At 48.8% G+C, this 21,617-nt stretch overlaps 1 protein-coding gene across 1 annotated transcript in view; it reads left to right on the forward strand.

The window, feature by feature from the left end:
* Positions 1-2,053, forward strand: part of LOC126544470 (uncharacterized) — a 53,549-nt gene extending 51,496 nt beyond the window's left edge. Inside the window, exon 16 of the mRNA XM_050191800.3 lies at positions 772-2,053. Coding sequence (XP_050047757.1) covers positions 772-968 — 197 coding nt within the window. The 3' untranslated portion in view covers positions 969-2,053. The remainder of the gene's footprint in view (positions 1-771) is intronic.
* Positions 2,054-21,617: the final 19,564 nt, after the last annotated feature.

Here is a 21,617-nt window from a genome sequence, read left to right on the forward strand (position 1 = left end):
TTCGCTAAGCTTTAATTCAATTCAAGCAACAGATCACACAAATAACAGATGTTACCTTGAATAATTCTCGAAGTCACGTGTCTCGATGACTGACGTCACACTGCGAACACGAGTACGTAGGCGCAGGAACACGTGTACGTCACCGTCCGGCTTGGAGCACGGTCGCCACGAGGGAAAGGGAAAACAGCGTTCGTATTGAAATTTCAGACCTTTCCGCAGCACGAAGTGATGTAATACTTTGCAAACACGATCGTTAGCGCGCATTGTATGCTCTGCGCATGTCAGCTCAAAATGGCCAGACCTGGTGCAGGACCCTTCAAGCTTGACTGCACCACGTATCAACAAGCTGTCCAAATTGAATTGACGTGGTGCTTTTGTTTGTTTGACCATATAGTACTTTGCCAGGTAGCAATAAAAGGCACCTGTGTCACGCTGTAAGTTGTGCAGCAAAACTCCCCCCCCCCCCCGCGTTCTCCTCACCTGCACCGCCCTGTCACTGCAAGGGGTTTCCCATCACTCCACCAGACCACAAGGGGTCCCCGACACATTGGTGGCCGAGAACCACTGCTCTAGAGCAAACTGCTTCGTGAAAAGGGTCTGTAGTGTCATCCACCTGATCATCATAGTGCTAGGATACAAAGAAAGCCCAGTGACATATTTAAGTGGAACGCCCACTGCTTTATGTGGCAAAATGTGGTTCTTCCCTTTGCTTCCTGTTTCGCTAAAACACATTGTGACACAATTTAACATGAGCGCTCACATTTTTTTCAGCGGCACTGAGAAGCAGCATCAGAAGCAACCCTCGGCCCATGGGGAGCCGAATGCGAAAGAGCCTGAGCACATCAAGTCTGCCCCGGTCGATGCCGGCTGCGACTCCGACTTCTCGGGCTGCCCTCCTGCTGTCCAACAGGGGCCAGCAACAGTCTGCAAGCAGATACCGCCAACCCCAGAACCGGCCCAATCAGTGAGGCAGTGCTCGAGGCAGGGCCAATGCAACAGGCTGTCGCCTCTACAAGTGGTCAGAACAGTTATATTTAACACTTTTAGCCTTTGACCATGGAACTGTACTTTAACTCAATCGCTGACCCTGGTGAGTGTTTGTCCAAGGGGAGTGAAGTTTTGGCATGGAAAGCCACGACCACTACCAGCCACGGGACCCACGACTGCCGCAGTTTCCGGCCTGCACTAGACACTTGTACTGCACTGTGTGCTTTCGGAACTCTGTCGCGCTTGTCCGAACTGTGCTTCCTGTGAGATGGGCCCACTCTTCCAGAAGCAAATTCAAGCGACGCGTTTCCAAGCTTCCTGAGGCCACTGTAGTAGTGCGTGGCGGGGAGGCGGAACACCCTTCTCGTGGCCATTTCTGCATTCTAGTGTTCTTGAATTTCCGCGACTTGCAGTGTGATTTGGCCAGATTTGAAATTGCGTCCCAGCGCTTTTATTTGCAGCTTGGGTGCTACGGACTTGTGTAGCCTAGACTGCAATTGTAGGCGTTCGTGCACGCAGTTCTCTCTCCGGCGAGCTCGGCAACTTTTGAGATTAGTGGCCGTCAACACCTCTTGTAATTTGGAATGGCTAGGAAGTGCTTGCTTTTTATTTTTCCAGCAAAATTGGCTTTTTAATGCTTTTCGCAGCTTTTAGTTTTGACGACGCAAATGTTTTGCCTGCTTCACTTCTACTTGTTCTAAAGTGGAAGTGGACTGCTGTCAGTGTTTTCTTCAGAACAGTCGCTAAGAAAAATTTCTCGCTTGCCATGGGTTGCTTCATTTGCCTTGTTGCATATTTTTTTGGTGCTCTAGAAAACCGGCACTGTTCTTAAAGCATATCATGGTTCCTTGTAAATGACATTGTGGTTGTATTGATGTGTTCAGATGCATTGGGCAGCTTTTCTGTGTTCACCTATCATATCCAATGCCTGAGCCTGTGTGAATAGTTTGAACTGTGCAGCAGCATAATTTATACGGGAGTTGTACTCTTCAGCAGGCTGTTTGCTGACTATAGCTGGATGCCATCTCTTGTGAAAGGCCTAAATAAAATCCACTTCAATAAAGAATGTGTGTGTCTGTGGATGGACAGCAGACCAATCTCTTTATGAATTGTGAGGACGAGTGCAAAGAGCGGGGCGCAACAGACCCAGTGCTGAAATGAACAGTGAGAAGGCCTATTATATCTGGTTGCATAAGGACCCAATTTCTAGCTGTTTATTCAGGGTGTCTACCAACCTGGAAAACCGCGAATTCTCGGGGATTTTGAGTATGGAAAAACTCGGGGAATTTGTGCCTCTATAAGTGAAAATTAGCTGTAATTTTATTGAAAGGGTCGAAAGTCGCGGTAGTGCTGACTCGAGTAACAGACAGGAATTGTAATGAATCGTCGTTGATGCTGTGTCGTCGATTGAAGGAGTTGCGAGTGTATAGTCAACGACCGACTTTCCAGATGCCTGATAATTTAGATGGCTTCGCGGCACCACCATGTGCCCCATAGAGTCGATGTATAAGAACGTCTGAAATTTCGGACGCAAGAACCCTTCGCTGTCCGATTTTCTGAACTTTTTGCTGTGGCTGCAGGTCCGAAACAGCATTAATCAAAGCCACCACCGCTGCCATTTTGTTTACCTCGCCGCCTCGAACCGGTGCTCTTGCACCCAGATACGCTGGCAGCCGTAGCCACCACTGTGGCAGTGCTAGACCTAGCTGCTTCGACGTTTGCTATTAAGCTTTTTGCCGTTGGGTGCAGCGTTTCCATTGAAAGAATTTGCTGCTGTCAGCAATGGCACCGACTCCGCCTTGCGATTGCGATTGGCTTAGCTGGGAAAGTATGATGTGTTGCATAAAGCTGGTTTCCAAAAGTCAGCTTCGCCTCTGTACAGAAATGTTACTTGGTGAAGCAGATGCAAAAGTATTGCAGTGAAGCATAACAAGCGTTGGAAGGGGCTATTGTCACGGGACACAGCATGTATTCCTTCATTATACACGTGTGCACTCGGTATCTCCTGTCACAGTACGAGCACCGATATGCCCAATACGTGTACCGACAGGCCTTCAGAGCTTTTTTTAATATGCCTGTGGTGGTTTGAGCCCTCAAGGGCAGTAAAAGACATGCATTCATTTTTTCCAACTGGCCGATTTTTTGTACATTTTCACTGCCCCTTGGCAGTTTGAAAAATCGGACGTTGACTGTACGACTGACCAAAAAGATGCTTCGAATTGTCTGTAGGGCCAACGAGTGGCGGAAGGAGGACGAGAACAGAAAGGACCTACACATTGAGGAATGACTGGGAAAGTGTGCTGCCCCCGTTTTGAAGAAGCTTGAGCTCAAAAAACAGTGTTGGCTGATGCCAAGATGGGCAGGTGACCTTCATCCAAACCAAAATAAACCAAAATAACGCAGGTAAACACAGTAAGGCGTTGTTCACGGGCTGAGAGTAAGTCGGGACACTTGAGAGAGAATGTCAATTGTGACAGAGTTCTGGCCTCATACCACTGAGCTTGCTATCACTTGATAGAAATAGCTCATATTCGAAAATATTTGCTTCTGTATGCATCACCTTTTTATTCGAATTTGAGAATGGCCAGCTCGATTTGCAATTTTGTCGAAGATATCTTATTTGCTGTGCATTTTACTAACCCCTCCCTTCTATTCTCTTTTTGAATAACATAAACACTACTCCTTAGCATTCAAATTGGATTCAGTCGTTCTTTTTAAAATTTTTTTCATATGCTTACTAGAGAGTGACAGCATCGGGTGATATGGCTTCAGCCCATCTTGACATAAAAGGTAGTTCTGCATTACTCGGGGAATTTCGCAAGGGCACTCGGGGAAAACCTGGAAAACTCGGGGAATTTGGAAATGTGAACTTGGTAGACACCCTGTTATTGCACTAGTGAAGAAACTGAACTGCACAGAGTAATGAGCAGTTTGCAACTCCAGCCACAAATCTGTTCCTTCTTTCTTTAATGTAGGCAAATGGGAAGGTAGGCCTCAACCCAATTAATAGATGCCAAACCAAATGCTTGATGAGCAGCAAAGACCACTGCACAAGAGACAGATGAAAATGCTAACTCTGAAGGAACTGACTATTGTGAGGGGTCCCTTCGCTATAGTACTCGTAACACTATAGTGAATGCATACCTGCCAACCCTCCCGATTCGCCCGGGAGACTCCAGATTTTTGACCGAACTTTCCGATTGTACGGTCACTGTCTTATGTCTCCCAAAAAGTGGTCTCTGCGCACTAATGGTTTTTGCAAAACTGGCACCGTGGAAACTACAGCCACATCGTAATCGTCAGCATCACCAACAACGGCCGCACTAGCATCATCGGTATCATCGACTAAGCAGCCGACTACGGTGCCTAGTAAGCTGACCAAAGCCAGAGCCAATGTAGCTCTTGCATTTCATGCATGCCTTCCGCCATGGTGCATCTTGCTGCTGCTTGTGTGTATGGCTAGGCTGTGTGTGTGCGGTGCACTGTGTAGAGTTACAATCCTCGCATGCTTGATGCCTTGGTGCTATCAAAGCCCAAGAAAAAGTATTTGCAGAAGTTCTTACGATCTTATCCTTCTGAATTCATGCTTTTCGACATCAAGAAAAGAACATTTTGCATTTTGTATGTGTGGATGCGACCAGCGTGTCGCACGGTGGCAAAGACTACTTGAAACTGCACATTTCCACGACGAAGCATCAAAGCTATTTTCGCACCGCTGAGCAGCAGGACAACATAGTGAACTTTCTCCGGAACAACTGCGACGACAGTATCGCAAGTGTAGAGTGCCTCTTTACGGGATTCCTCGTCAACTTACCAACGTAGCCCTTAGTGTCAGCGACCATGTTAGGCCTCTTCCACGGAAAATGTTTCCGAAATGCGACGAGGCGAAGCGTTATAGATGTGGATGCAACTGAAGAATGCGGAGGTGGCTAACTTGAAAGTTATTTCACAGGCATCACTCTCGAGTCTTCGTTTCTTTATTCAGAGTTTCCCTCAGCTGCTGCCCCGAGATTCCAGTGAATCTGCTGAAGACTCTTTAGGTGCTGAAGACGCACCTAAATCTGCTGAAGACGCTTTAGATTTAGGTGCACGTTAAAGAACCTCAGGTGGTAAAAATTCATCTGGAGTCCCCCATGACAGTGTGCCTCATAATCAAATCTTGGTTTTGGCACTTAATGCTCTAGCTTCCCGAACTACTATATATATATATATATGTATAATGTGTATATAAATGGTATGACAGGGAATTAACCGAGGGGCCCGATTTTTATTAGTCGTATCGTAAAAATTCAACAAACACTGACACCAAGGACGACATAGGGGAAATTACTTGTGCTATATATAAATAAAATAATGGAAATGAAAGTGGATGAGAAAACAACTTGCCGCAGGTAAGGAACGATCCCACAACCTTCCTTGGTGTCAGTGTTTGTTGGCTTCTTATATGATATATATACATATATATATATATACATATACACGCACACACATACATATATACTACCTTTAATAGTTGTACTCGAAAAAACTTTGTGACCTCAAAGAATTGTTCCCCGAAGTGAGGTCTTATATGAGTATTTAGAAGACCTCATAGTAGAAGACAGTTCAATTTCACAGCCCAAGTTCCCTAGCACTACCAAAAGACTGGCATCACTCAGATGAGCCATGCAACAAGCAGATTCAGTTAAACATGGGAACATATGTGTTTTGTGCGTATCAAGTCACACAAATGCACGTCAATGAAAAAAAGGCCATGTAATGCCTTGTGAAAGTTTTAATACATGGGTACAATGAAGAAATATTTTCCTGACGAAAGGCCAGTGTGCAGGATAAGGCATAGCATATATAAAAATTACACATTATATAACAATTTCTGGTTATATATTATATATTCTGGTTATTTCTGGTTATATACATTATATATCAATTCGAGCAATAATTAGCAGTTGGCAGTATGACTCCATAACGCAGTAGTTTAATTACTTGCCAAAGCATGTCTTATGCCATTGGTTTCAATTGTTTTTGGCAGCTTAATAGAGGATTATGGAGTATTACCAGGTGCTCAAATGAACAACCATATTAATAAATAAGACAAGGCGATGTACGAAGTGTGAAAGGACATGAGAGCAACTAGGAACAGTGTGGATTTCATTGTTGAGCTGCTAATGCAGCATATTACAAATAAGAATAAGGAAAGTGCTCAGGTTTGACTAGGGAGTTTTACAACTAGCACAACCAAGTGCATTTCCGTGCCCAAAAAGCCTCACCCTGCTTGTGCGGTTATGTACCCCATTTTCGTTCCCTTGTTGGTGGTTTGCTTCGACTTGCAAGTTGGCACCTTTCCCATTAAAGGCATTCATCCTGTCCGCTCTCTTCGTTTCTTGTCTTCGTGCACTTTTACAGTTTCAAGATGCACGTAAACCAACTAGCCCAGTCATTCATTCTGTTAAAGACATTAGTTCTCTGATGTGATGGTTTCACCATCAATGAGAAAGTGTTAGTTAATTTGGGCACTCTATCTGGCAATGAAGTCGTTAGCGATGTTATCTAAATTGATTTTGTGGGAGAGTTCTTTGAGAGAGTGCAAAATTGCTAGATGGTTCAAACAGGCTTGTGCAGTCGTCAACTGCAAGTATGTTTTCAGTTTCTGAAGACAAAAAAAGGACCTCTCAGATGTGCGATAGTATGTCTTGTTAACGTTGCCTACTTGAAAAAATACTGAGGCAGGTATCATTCGCGTGCATTTCACACTCTTTGATAAAAGACTCTGCCGAAGGGGTCACTGAAGTCTGCAAATTTTTTTGGGGGTTAGAAAATCGCGCAAAGCAATTTGAAGTGAGGTGAACATACAGCAACATATTAATTCTCTAGGCATAGGCTATCCATAACATTAGAAATCAATAATTGGCTACCTCCTCTTTAAAATATATAATAAACTTTGTCCTGTGTATATATTTAAATATATTGTGTCATGTGTATGGTGTCCACAGTGGAAATTTTTTAAAGTGTTTAAGTGAAATAAGTATAGATGAGGTAGCTGCTGCTGGCGCTTCTAATGCGCTTTTCTTGCTATTGTCAGGATTTGCAGAAATAAAGTATGAATTAAAAGCCGTGCACTTCAAACTTACTGCACCAGCACTGGTGCAGTAAGTTTTTAGCCACAATAAAATTTGGGTGAAAAGGTAGAGCCAACTCTAAAGAAGCCTCGAATGATCTGGGTAACATAACTCTGGTAATGACAGTTTAGAGAGGGTGGAGTGTACTTAGGCATCACTGGGGAGCGGACGCTCTGAACCCCCTCCCAGAAAGCTTCGGAGGGGGTTCGGGCCCCGCAGCGCCCCCCCCCCCCTCCCCCGTAGTCTGCCTATGGATTTAGGTGCACGTAAAAGAACCCCGGCTGGTCAAAATCAATCCAGTCTCTCCCACTGCGACGTACCTCATAATCAGATCGTGGATTTGGCACGTAAAACCCCATGTAATTTTTGAGGTGGCGAACGCCGACTGGTACATGCCCAGTGACTCGGATGCGGCTGCTTATGGTGCGGCTTAGCGCGGGCTTTGAAAGCGATCTGCGATGGGACAGAGTCTAGGTGCGCCGACGGCTCATAGCTTCGTATGTGCTGCAATGTTTTTCTCGCCGCTCAGTTTCCGTTGGAGCTATAGGCAGCACGAAGGTCACTTCGCTCGCTGCCGTGGCCGCGTTTCCACACGCCAGCGTTTTGACAGCGAGTGTCCGCTGTCATCGAGTGAGATGTGTTAATGTGTGTGAGTGCGTGCGTGGCACCATGCTTGTCAATTTAGTTGGTAAGCAAATGTTTACGAGTCCATAACGCCGATAAAACTACTTTCCTTGCTTCGTGCATATGTCTAAGAATTCGCTATCGCAAGCTATGCTTCACTTTCCGGGCGAAACGGCGACTTTTTTTTTAATGCGTACGCATTTCTTTGCCTACCCAAGCATTTCTATGCTGTACGTCACGTAAGACGATCGCTCTCAGATAGGCACCGCAGAAGGGAGCGAATGACCTTCGTGTTGCCTGTCGCTTTAACGCGGACAAGGCCATCAATTCACCTTGCGCCGCCGTCCGCAGCAGTTCGTGTCTCTGCAGCGCTGTCGTTTGTACTGGTCAGACAAAGTTTCATAACATTGATAAAGACAACGGGCTGCGTGCTGACGAGCAAGTGGCATAATGCTTACGCATACTTAACTACCAGAGGAGTTCGTGCGCGAACTTTGTTTGCCCGTGTCTCTTAATTATTTCAAAAAAAGTGTTATGATTCTTCATTGTGTGCCCTTCTTTTTCTTCAAAGTTTCTTATAAATATGTTTATTTGTCATTAGGCCCGTTCAACTCGGGGATACGTGTCATATTTGAAGAAATCATCATCAGTGGCTTCTCGTGAAGGCATAGCGCGCTGCATTCGCCACGTTCGCTCGCACTAGCGTCGCGCTACCAGGCCGAACGTTGCAGAGCTCCGACGAAAAGGCATCGGTCTCGACTGCTCGCCGTGGCCATGGCGGGAATGGCGTGGACCCTCCACCCGGCGCTCTTCTACGAAAAATACGGCACGGTGCTCGTCCAGCTATGGGAATCGGGCGCGTTCGGCACCATGTTCCGGCCCGTGCGGAGGCTGTCCAAGAGCATCGGCGACAGGATCACGTCTCTGCGTCTTCAACGCTCCGTTGCCGCGCCGCCCAAGCCAGTAGCAGAGGCCGAAGCCGAGGTGCTGACCCTGACGGACGACAGCGTCGCCACGGATGACGAGGCCCTGTCGAGGGTCAACCGCGAGCCGGGTGACACGTCGCCCGAGCCCAGCACGTCGCAGCAGAACGAGCTGGCCTTCCAGGGTGACATATACACGCAGATGCGGCGCAGTCGCAGGCAGCGCGAACGTATCCAAAAGATCCGCGAGACTCGAGAGAAGTTTCTGGAGGCTGGCAGCTCCAGCAGCGGCAGCGAGTTCGGCAGGAAACGACGCGGCTTCCATGCACGCAGGGGCTCCATCATGGCCTTCAAGAAGGACAAGGGATTGAGGAAGGCGACCGGTGGCGGTACACCGCTGACGGACATGGAGGGTGCCGTTCCCGCACGAGCCGTCGTCATAGAAATCTCCTCCGGGTCTCCTGCCTCCGCATGGAGCTCGGAAGACGAGGGCGACGCGGCCGGGACCGGCGGGGAGCGCGGCGCCCGAATCAAACCCGAAGAGCTGCTCGAGGAAAACGACAGCCTGCAGACGTTGAGGGACGTCTGCAGTCCCCGCAAGAAAGGTCACGGGTCACCGCCGCCAAATCTGCGCGAGCCTTCCGAGTCGCAGACGACCGATACCGCGTCTCTCGCCAGCACTGCGGCGACGGATCAAGCAGCAGTCGGCAAGACGCCGCCGCCCAAGAAGCTGACAGAACCGTTCGCGGCCGCGAAATCGCCGAGGAAATCTGCTCTCCGCAAACGCAAGGTTTCCAGGAGAGCGTCCGCGGTGTCGTCGGGCAGCGCTGGCGAGCAAGCGACGAAGACAGCGCCAGAAAAGCCTCCGTCTGTCGCGGCGACGGACTCATCGTCCGCGGTTGCTGTTAGAGTGAGCCAGCCGCAAGCCGAGGTCTCTTCGGCAACAAGCTTATTGTCGACCAAGGAGCCCATCGCCAGCGACAAACGCCCTGCGCCTACGAGCCCGGCGGAAAGCGTCGCGAAGAAAGACAAGGCTAAGCGGCGGAAACCGAAGGTCGGAAGCCACAAGAAGAAAGCGAGGGGCAAGTGGGCTAAAACCGTTCACGGCCCGGAAGAGAAATCGCCTTCGTTTCCCGAGGAGGGCTCGTACACGGGTCGCGATGTGCATTCAGGTGCCGTCAGCGAAGATAAGCCGCGTCGGAAGCACGATACACTCGGGGCCCCTTCGAAGGACAAGGTGCGCTCCCGTGTCTCAAGGCATCCAATCGCCAGCAAGGAGTCTTCCGCTTCCACCAGCCCAACCGCACCATCGCAAACTGCTGAAGCTGCACGACGCGGAAAAAGCGCGAGTGCCGTTTCTCTGCCAGCGACTTCCATTAAGGCACCGGGCGAGCTGGTGGACGCGGAATTCCACGAGGACAGCAAGCGGGTACAGGATGGCAGCAAGGTTGTTCCATCGGCCACCGGCGCAGCCATGGTGCATGTCGCTGGTAGGGGCAGTCATCCAAACGCGAAAGCCATCAAGCGAGAGAGCGCTGCCGCTTTGAAGACCGCACAACCGCTCCGCTTGGAACAATGGACGAGCGAACGGGAGGAACGCGACGCAGAAGCCAGGCTGTCTGCTCAGGCTCTGGTCGACGTTCCGCGAAGTAGCGAGGCTGTCGGAACATCCGCGGGGGCGAGTCGAGTGGTCGGCGTGCATAAAAGGCACGCCAAGAAGCACAGGACCCCCAAGTCTCCGGCCGCTGCGGTAGAGGCCTCGTCCGGAGCGCCCGCGTCGGCCAAAGACGTCGAACCGGAGAGACCCAGCCCGGTAAATCCACGAGCGGTGTCGTACGATAGCGCCGAGAGGGTCTTCGACGAAGTCGTGGCCGTCCACCACCACCATCGTCGACGGAGCCACGGCAGGTCCCAGAGGCACGCTGGGGGAGTCCACAGGCGGCACTCCAGAAAGACAAAAGACCTCCCTATGGACTCGACCCAGCTGGCGACCGGCAGCGCACTTCCATCGGCGACGCTCGCCAACGCGACCGCTGACCTCGGCGACCGCCCATCCAGGGTCGAGGGCTTTGCCGCGGCGGTGCCACGCAAGGACTTCGTTGCCGAATCGGCGCAGTGTCGCGTTATGCCACCCACTGCTGACGTCACGCTGACGGGCACCGACACGGGGATCTCGGTGGGTAGCGAGAGGCGTCCACCCAGGGCGACCACCGTGGTCAAGGGCGACGACGTCACCGTCCACGTGGACTTGAGCAGTCGCGACAGGGCAGCCATGTTCTGGCCGTTTGGCCGCAGGCGCGACAAGAAAAAAAAGTGAAGCAATCGAGAATAGCCCGACGTCGAGATGCGTGTATCTGCGGTCGCCTGGCGCGCACCTTCTGTGTCGACGCTGTGGCAAAGTTATCTGTGAGTGGTAATTGCCGACTCGCGGAGGTTTTCGACTTCGCTCGAGATATTTTGCTGCGAAGATAAGTGCGTTCACAGCGCCAGTAAATATAATAAAGAACGATTTATCATTTGAGCAATTTCTGGTGTATGTCTTCCCATGGGGACCGCAAGGAAAAAGTCGCAGTTTCGCCCGAAAGGCGAAGCATCGATTGCGATAGAAAATTAGTAGACAGTTATACGAAGAAAGGCTAGTAGAATTATCGGCCGTATAAACTGGGAAACATTCGTCAACTGAATTAACACAAGCGTGGTGTCACCGCGCACAGGCAAACATGAACACATCACACTCGATGACCTCGTACACTCGCTGTGAAGCGCTGGCGTAAAAAGCGCGGCAGCAGCAACGAGCGAAGTGACCTTCGTGCTGTCTATCGCCGCCCTGCATTTTCCACCCGCGCAGCCTCCCCACTTTCCTCCAATGCGCGTGCGATATTGCGCCGCGATCGTCAGTTCCCCTTTTGCGCGGTCGCGAAATACGCAGTTGCGGTCAGAGCGAAACGCCGTCCCCCTCCCGCCGTTCTTCCCCCCCCCCCCTGCAGCTTTTCGCGCTACAGAAGAGGGCGCCTTCCTCCCTCGTGCGTGCCAGGTGGAGCCGCGATCTTAGGCTCCCCTCGCGTGCTATCACTCGCGCATACAGTATAAGTCGACGGTGGTATTGCCCTTGGGCTTGTACAGAACATCACGGCGACGGCAAAAATGCACCAGCAGTATCCATATAATTGCTATCACAATAAATGTATTGCAATAAAAGCATTGCATAAAACGTAGATCGCAGTCTCCTCCAATGCATACGAATGTTTCGTGCACCCGTAACAACTCTTTGATGATAAACCCGAGTATTACGTCATTATCAGCGGACAGGCCGCCATTGGAATGACCGGGGCAGTTGGAGATGTATGGGAGAGGCCTTTGCCCTGCAGTGGGCTTAAACAGGCTGATGATGATGATGATGATGATGACACACCTTTAGAAAGGCGTTCGGGCTGGCAAAAGTGTTTGCTTTGCCAATATACGCTTAATATATTTTACCATTTCAGTGCTTCTCTTGTGCGTATACTTCTTCAGTGCTGCGTTTCCGAACTTCCCTGTCTGGAATGCATAGGCCTCTCGGTCGCCGTGTCGTTACTGGCAAGAACTGTTGCGCAACTTCGGTCGCGAAGTAGCCGGCGTAGATAAATGAAGTGCTTGTAATAGTGACGGTTATTACTGCGATAGCGTTAAGGAACCCGTGTGGCAGAAAATACGGCGTCCGGCTTGGGTCGTTGCGGCAAAAATATTTTTCGAACCACACATACGCCGGCCCTCCATGTGATGCAAGGAATTTACTGTACTAATTGAATTTCTCAAACTAAAATACGGGGTGAAATAGTAAACTATGGCTTACACACAATCTAGAGACATGATATTTCTAAGATTGTAATTTAGCTATGCGAGAAAACATAATTCTGTTGCGCAAAAAGTCAAAGAAACCCTTTTCCCGGCGTTTCTACCATTCACAGACCAGCCGCGGCGTACGCCATTTGCGCGCGCTGGCGCGCGGGTGTCTAGGGGCCATGGAGCAGCGCGCCCGGTTCCCTGCTGTACCTCCAGCTGGCGCTCGCCTCCGTCGCATCGCGGCACACGCAAGTGGCCGCGTTTCTACTACAAAGCCCGCCTTCGTGCACAGCGTTCGCGGCCAGCATTTCCCGGTAAACATTACGGTTACATACGCTGCAGTTGCCGGGAAGCGTGGGAAGCAGTCAAGGATCTTTGAATGCTATCGCGTTCCACTTTTAAAGGCGAAGCTGAAGCGTTCTCAAAATTTGACTGTTGCAGATGAGCCTGAAGGGTGCATATTTTTTTTAGAATGTGTAGCCATCGTTTAGACTATTCTTGGAACGGTGTTAGGGGAGACGAAATATGTAACGGTAGAGCATCATTGTTGGGCGATTTCGCCTGTATGTTGGGTTTACTTGATATACGATACTGCAACAAACGTGCTGGGTTTAGACTGCATGGAATATGGACTGCAAAACTTCAGTACATGTATTTTTGCGGGCTTGTTTGTGCATTTTGTGTTATCCGTACTTGTCGCCTTAAGTTTTGGTTTGCTGAGACGCGCGAACAAACGAAACCAGCAGGTCGAAGCGAACGTGAGTTTATTTCATTGTCGCATACAATGGTGCTAGAAGCGATAGTGGGCGTTTCTCATTTGGTGGGGTGTTTTCGCACACCTCTACTGATTTCAGTGGAATTTTAACTTGCGGCGAGGCAGCGTGCCCAAAGTCAAGGAATACTTAGTTTCTTAGAAGATTTTACAGCGAAGCTGTTAGCCTCTTCGTGGTCGGCATTTTTCGTGTAGGCGTCCTTAACAAAAATGTGGGCCAATTCCGGCGGTAGTGCAGGCCAGGAGCAGTAGCTTGTACCCACGTAAGCAGAGGCTTCAAGCACTAAGCAAAGTGAAGCGAACAATGCATAAATTCTTTAGAATCACGCATAAGACACGCACAACTGCATGCGTTTCAATAATGAACAAGCACAAAGCAAGCATACGGCTTGCTTGTGCTTGTGCATAAGCACAAGCATGCACAAGCACAAGCACAAGCCATTGCTTGCTTGTGCAAGCATAGGCTTGCATAGGCCAAGGTAAGAAGAAGCAAGCATAGGCCAAGGTAAGAAGAACGCACAGGCCAAGGTAAGAAGAACGCACAGGCCGCAAATCACAACGGCTGCGGTTTTTCACAGTCCTGCCGTACTGAGATGCTGGTGCATTGATCACAATGCCAGGAGTACAATAGAAAAGACAACACTGCAGTCTCGACAGTCTCACTCCCCCGCAGGGGCGTCTGCGTCAGCTGGCGTTTGGTGCGTTGCGACACCACGGACCCGAGCACACGAGGGTTGGACCCTCCCGCGAGTAGCCGCGCGCGGCTTAGCCGTGTCCAGACACACCTCTTTGACCTCCGCTTCACGTATGTGGCACCCCCAGACTAACCCGCCTAGGGGAAATCAGTAGTTGCCTTTTCCTACTCTTCTCTCCAACCTTCGTCTTTCTCCCTCTATTCAAATATTTCCTGTCCTCTCCTTATTTATTTTTACTTCAATTTTTCCGGGCAGCAAAGGTTAACGCTGTGTGGGTAACCAACCTTAGGTTCACCATATTTGGATAAAGTAGTGTCGTGTAGCTGTCGTATGCAGGACCTGCCCTTTCAAGGTACTGCAGCGTCCCCTCGTAGGGCTTAGTGGTGGGTGGCTGGCGCCACTTCCAAAATATATTATGTGCATCTATGGCAACTTCTTTCCCCCAACTTAGTGATCACCCTCATGAACGAGGGTGCACCGAAGTCTTTCAATTTTTCGGCAACCGAATGCAGTACTGTCCGCGCTTTCACGTAGTAGACTGGAGGGGGTCAATCTGAAAAGACGATGAGAATTATCTCACCCTTCGTCGTCTCGAAATCTCTAGCTGAAGTTTTCGACCCGGTTACAAAATGGGAAGCGGTGATCTGCTTCTAGAAAACCGTGATCAGAAACATGAAAAACTCTCCAATCTTGTGTCCTTTGGAGATATTCCAGTAATAGTGAAGCGACACCGTACCATGAATAATATAACCGGCGCGGTCGTCTCCGATGCTAATTTGCTGGAGCTTTTTGAGTTTGAACTTCTAGAGTACTCAAATGACCAGAATGTTATCAGTGTGAAACGAATTAAGATGGTGCGTGACGGAAAAAAATCCAGACCGAACACCTTGTACTTACGTTCGGTTCAAGTGTTCTGCCCGAGTCCATCGAGGCCGGGTACCTCAAGATCCGTGTTAGGCCATATGTGCCAAACCCTCTCATATGCTTCAATTGCCAAAGGTTCGGCCACAGTTCACAGAACTGTCGAGGCCGGCACACTTGTGCGAAATGGAGTGTCAATGAACATTCCTCTGAAACCTGCCAGGACGCACTACACTGTGTCAACTATGATGGCGAGCATGCCGCATATTCGCGGTCCTGCCCGTCTGGAAAAAAAACAAAAAAGAGTTCGTCATAACCAAAGTAAAAGAAAGTGTCTCATTCAAGGAGGCACGCACGCGGATGTCACACCTGCCCAAGAACATCATTGCCGATGTGGCTCGCCAGGGGACAGCCACACAACGGCTTCCGGCGACTAGAGGCTGTGTACACGATATCCAGCCAAACGGTGCAGCTAGTGCCAAAGGAGCGGCGAGAATCTCTCGATCGCTCCAAAAAAGACAAAATCCGAATCGCAGGGCCCATTAAAGGTTCTGTCAATTAACTGTCTTCCCTTAAAAACACAGCACAAACTTCTCTTTCAATGTGGACTCGCAAATATTGCAATGTAACACTAGGGGACTTCTCTATAACCTCGACGACGGTAAAGAGCTCCTTTGTAATTACAGTCAGAAGGTGTTGTGCGTTCAGGAAACAGATCTAAAACCTACTCAAACTTCCTCAGATATTATGCTATCTTCCGGAAAGACCGTGACGACGCTGTTGCCTCGTCCGGAAGTGTAGCATTAGTTGTAGACAAGTCTCTTGCCTGCCAGAACCTTTCTCTCCAGACACTTCTCGAGGCGGTGTCTGTACGAGTGATTTTTTTCATCAAGCTGATAACTGCCTGTAGCATTTATATACTACCTGATTATCACCTCACGTAGACAGAATTTCAAAACCTCATTGACCAGCTCCCAGAACCATACATATTCGCCGGCTATTTTGATGCCCATCACACTCTTTGGGGAGACTCCCGGTGCGATGCGAGAGGCTGGCTAATAGAAAACTTCCTAGGAAACTACGGTACATGTCTCTTCAATAAAAATAAGCCAACTTAGTACAATGTTTATTATAATACGTATTGATATACATATCTGTCAGTTGGCTCTGCTTCTTTTTTCTCTGACGTATAATGGAATGTACTCAAAAATCCGTACGGAAGTGACGATTTTCTAGCAACCTTATACTTAGACAACATGACTCTCCACCACATGCCCCAAGGTGGAAACTGGCCTCTGCCAATTGGGAACATTTTAAACAATAATTTTTTTTATCACGACATTTGACCAACGAATTTAACATATACAAAGCAGTAGCTTATTTCAGCGCTTTTATAGTAGGCGCAGCAGAAAATGCATCCCGTAGACAAATGGTAACTCACGCAAAAGACGAGTCCCTTGATGGAATGATGAATGTAGACAGGTACGTATGAAACAAAACAAATGAGGAATTCTCCATCGATATCCTAATGCGGAGAACCTCATTGCATTCAAACACATTAAATCGCAGGGAAGGAGGACGTGAAGGCAAGCAAGCAGGGCAAGCTGGAAGAGGTTTCCGTTCGGTAATAATACGTACACACACGAGGTGAAAGTTTGGGACTGGCTGAGGAGGCTGAAGGAGCAGCACATCCATCCGTTGCCCTTTGTGAATGAACAATTAAACAGCCTGAAGGACTCGACCAACACTCTCGCTGAGCACTTTGAGTGCCTTTCCAGCTCTGTGCGCTATTTCTTGTCTCTTATGAAAGTAAAAAAATACGGAGGAACGGAAGTCACTCGATCGTAAATATAGCCCAAGGGAACCTCCTAAACGGTCTTTCTGCATTGCCGAGCTGAAGGCTCTGAACGCATGTCAGAACTCTGCTCCGGGTCCCGATAGACATATGTACGAGATGATTAACCACCTTCACCGATACACACAAATCACACTGCTCGCACTCTTTAATACTATCCGGGCAGCTGGATATCTTCCATACTCGTGGAAAGAAGCCATTGTCATTCCTGTGTTGAAACAGGGTAAAGATCCGGGCTCAGTAAGAAGCTATTGCGCGATAGCGCTAACAAGTCTAACAAGCTAACTTGCCGCTGCAAGTTGGTAAAAAAGATAAATCGTTGCCTTCCACATCCCCTTGAATCGGACAAAATGCTGGATCCGTACTAACGCGGATTTAGTGAAGGCCGGTCAACAACTGATGACCTCTTGCGTGTCGAGGCTCTTATTCGTGATGGCTTTGTCCATAAACAGTTCGTTATATCGATATTTCCTGACATGTAAAAGGCATACGACCACCGCGGGGCGATATGGAATCCTCCGAGACCTGTCACGAATGGGTATCAGGGGGAAGATGATGCAAGTTATCGAGTGTCATACCTCTCGAAACGTACTTTCCGCGTAGAAATAGGCAACACGCTCTTGCGTCCATTTCTGCAGCGAACTGCGGTACCTCAGGGAGGCGTCCTCAGCTGTACGCTTTCTATTGTAGTGATGAACACGCTCAATTATTCACTATCTCCAGCCATTCTTTTCTTCTTTATACCCAGACGACGTACAGATAGGCTACAAATTCCTGTAGCCTTGCAGTCTGTGAGAGGCAAGTTCAGCTTGAGCTGAAGTTAGTATGCAAATAGACAGACGAAAATGGGTTCAAGATCAACCCACATAGAAGCTCGTGTGTCCTTTTCTCAAGAAAGAGAAAACTGTTCACTGATTCTACTATCAGACTGCAACAACAGCACATTCCTGCCAACGAAAAACAAATTCTTGGGCGTCATACTCGACTCAAAACTGAGTTTCATCCCCCACATCAAGTACATCAAGGCCAAGCGCCTGAATGTAATGAACATACTGAAAATTCTGTCGCACACAAATTTGGGCAGCGACAGAAGATACTTACTGAATCTCTGTAAAAGTCTTATACGATCTCTCTTAGACTACGGGTCTTTGTTATGCAGTCTGCTACACCTAGTGTGATAAGAATGCTTCATCCTGTTCATCAGTTAGGTATACGCCTGGCTACACGAGCTTTCAGAACTAGCCCAGTACAAAGTTTCTATTTAGAATCCAATGAGTGGTCAATGTAATAAATATACTGAAAATGCTCTCGCACACAAATTGCGCCAGTGACCGAAGATGCTTACTGAATCTCTCCAAAAGTCTTATACGATCTTTCATAGACTACGGGTCTGTTCTGTATCAGTCTGCTACACCTTATAATATAATATAATATAATATAGCCTTATAATATGGCTAGTTTTCTTCAACCTCGTGCAACCAAAAATCACCGAAAAGTGCCGTTTATTATGCAATGGAACTGCGCTGGGATTCTAAGTCGATTAGCAGAACTGAAATTATTTTTGAAAGAAACTTGTGTTCCAGTATTGGCGCTCTCGGAGGCTGGCCTACCAAGGGGGAGATCTTTGACTGGATATGTTGCGCACAAGAATTGCAGCATAAAGTCATTTCCCACAGGAAGTGCCGCCCTTTACGTACGAAGAGAGATTCCTCATGTGGCTGTGAACGTTACCGATCTTTGCACCGATAGCATTGAGGTAGCGGCTGTGAAGATACGGCTCGGCTTTCGAACTCTTTCAGTTGCATCCGTATACGTGTCTCCGCGGAAGAAGGTAGCAATGGATTTGTTTCTCCAGCAGCTTTGTGACCGTTGCCCAGCGCCCCGAATTATCTGCGGTGACTTCAACGCCCATCACTCGGTCTGGGGTGACAGGAACACAGACTCCCGCGGACGCGAACTGGTAGAAGTTATCGACAGTTTGGACCTGTGCGTGGCCAATGACGGAAGTCCCACTTTCTTCCGGCCTCCCGCCTCAGCCACATCTATAGACCTCACTCTGCATTCACCTGACATTCGTGTGAAGTGGTCAACTGCACCTGACCGCATGGGAAGTGATCACTACCCAATTTTTGTGTTTACTGCCGACTTCAATACGCGCGGCACTAAAAGAAGCCATGTTGTTAATTGGGACAAATACAGGGAGCAACTTGCACGTGTTTCTGGAGATGTGATAGAAAAAATGATTTATGGCAAGATGGCAGCTACCACGGCGGTCAAGTTGCCTAATCATTTTCCGACTCCAGATTTAAAACTCAGGAACCTTTGCGCAGCGCGCAGAAGGGCGGAGCGACAAATGATGCGGAAGAAGGACGACAGATCCTTGAAGACGACCTATAACAGGCTTAACTCTGCCATTCGTCGCCATACGAACAAGCTCTGTAGGTCGCAGTGGGCGTCCTTCTGCGCCAGCTTGTCTGTTTTCTCACCAATGACGAGAATTTGGCGAGTCATTGGCAGCCTTGCTGGTGATTCTCGTCCTCGTAAGCCTTTCGAAGCGCTTGCACTGCTAAAGCAGAAACCTCTCGCTTGCTTGGCAGAGGAATTTGCAGATGCATTTGTACGTGCAAGCTCAGGAATTCATCAGTGCGCTCGGCCTGCAACATCTACGTCTGTTATGGACGCCCCGTTCACACTTCGAGAGCTACAGACAGCACTCAGCAGCCTGCGGCGTCGATGTGCACCAGGTCCTGACGACATTAGCAACCAGATGATGCAGAACCTACCTCTAGAACACCGGAAGATGCTCCTAAGCTTTCTTAATCGAGTATGGGAGACTGGCGACGTCCCTCCTTCATGGAAGGTGGCTTGTGTTGTCCCAGTGCTGAAACCCGGCAAAGAAATGACAGACTTGGCCTCGTATCGACCTGTATCATTGACGTCGTGTGTGGCTAAGCTCATGGAGAAGCTGGCAAGTAAGCGTTTATCATGGTGGCTTGAAGATAGAAGGGCTCTGCCAACATGCATGACTGGATTCCGCACAGGTCTAAGCGCGCAAGATAGCGTCTTGGACTTGATAAGCCACATTGAACATCAAAGAGCTTTCGGCCTCTCAACACTAGCTATTTTCCTAGACGTATCAAAGGCTTATGATAACGTACTTCAAAGTTCAGTACTAAATAGCTTGATGGACATAGGCGTACAGGGCTATCTTCTGCGCTTCATTCACTCACTTATCAGTGATCGTAAAATCCAAGTGCGGTTAGGAAGTACCATAAGCACCGAAAGGGCGGTATCGCGAGGTGTACCTCAGGGAAGTGTTCTTTCCCCGACGCTGTTTAATGTTGTAATGGCTGGTCTTCCCGCTGAAGTGCAAAAACATTGCAGGCATATCCACATGTCGATATACGCGGACGACATTTGTATTTGGTTAAGCGGATATCAACACAAGCGTTTAGCTCTGATAGCTCGACAGGCCTTACTTTCAGTTCAAAATTACCTTCAAGGTGTAGGGTTGACTCTCTCGGTGGAAAAATCTGGCTTCATCATGTTTCCAGGTAGAGGAAGACGGTATGCGCGGCTGAAGATAGACATTGATCAATCTTGCCTTCGTCAATTGAAGTACAAACGCTTTTTGGGCGTAATTATTGACTACCGTCTACAGTGGCGACGAGCTGTGGACTCTATTGTGACATCACTATCTCCGCGTCTCAATGTGATCCGTAGAGTTGCAAGTGAGCAATGGGGAAATCACCCTTCTTCAATGATCAGGCTGCACGATGCACTAGTGACGAGTCGAATAATGTACCAGCTCCCTTTAATTTCCCCCTCACTATCACAGCTGGAACGACTTGAGGTTTTGCACAGAAAGGGCCTAAGGAGGGCTCTTGGCGTTCCGCAGTCTGCTCCTAATAATGCAGTACTTTATGAGTCTCTATCGAGACCTCTTAGCCTAGTCGCTTCACAAAGGCTATTGATGCAAATTGGCCGCCTCAAACAGACGATAGCCGGTCGAGCCCTTCTACAGAGCCTTCGAAAGAGATCCGAGTCCCGAGCGTACTTGGCCCTTAATACTATTGGTTACCTGGGTCTTGACGCTAGAGGTCGAACTAAGAGGTTGAATCCACCTTGGTCTTTCGCGAGCCTCGATTGTTCGTTGACAATTCCTCACGTTCGTGCTAAGCGGAGTTCTCCTTTGGCGGCAACACGTTCGCTCGTACTGGAACATCTTGAAACTGAATATGCACGTCATCTTCAAATTTTTACTGATGGCTCTGTGGACAAGGTCAGAGGATCTAGTGCAGCTGCTTTTCATATTCCCGCTTTAAAGTATGATTGGTCGGTTCGCTTCACTACAGTCGAGTCCTCCACAACGGCCGAAAGCGTTGCCATTGAGGCAGCCCTAAAAAAGCTACGGCTTTGTACGCCTCAACCCGTAGTCATTCTTACAGATTCGAAATCCGCCCTTCAAAGGTTAGAGTATGGGTTCCCTACTGATGCTTTATGTCTAAGCTCCCTACGCTCGGTGCACACTCTCCTTATCAAAGGCTTCTCCATACGATTCCAATGGGTGCCCTCGCACATAGGTATCATAGGCAACGAGATGGCGGACAGCCTTGCCCATAGAGCGCTGTCTGGGAATCCTTTGAGAAAAGTGCCTCAAGAGGACAAGAGACTCTTCAGAGAAACGGTGTCGTGCCACTTCCACTCTTTGTGGAGCTCACCTCACAAGCCATGTGTGACTAAGGGTCTCAAAAGAAACCAAGCCACTTTACTGCTCCGCATTCGCACGGGCTCTGCTCGTACCCCTGCGTGGATGTGTAAGACTGGCCTGGCGTTGTCACCATTATTTTCAACGTGTGGTGTGTGCGGTGACATAGAACATTACCTTATGTGCTGTACTCTGTATGACGCGGAAAGGAGCGTGTTATTCGGGTCCCTCAAGAGGACAGGAATTCCCCACAG

This window comes from Dermacentor andersoni, chromosome 10 (assembly GCF_023375885.2).
Source record: "Dermacentor andersoni chromosome 10, qqDerAnde1_hic_scaffold, whole genome shotgun sequence".
Taxonomy (NCBI): domain Eukaryota; kingdom Metazoa; phylum Arthropoda; class Arachnida; order Ixodida; family Ixodidae; genus Dermacentor; species Dermacentor andersoni.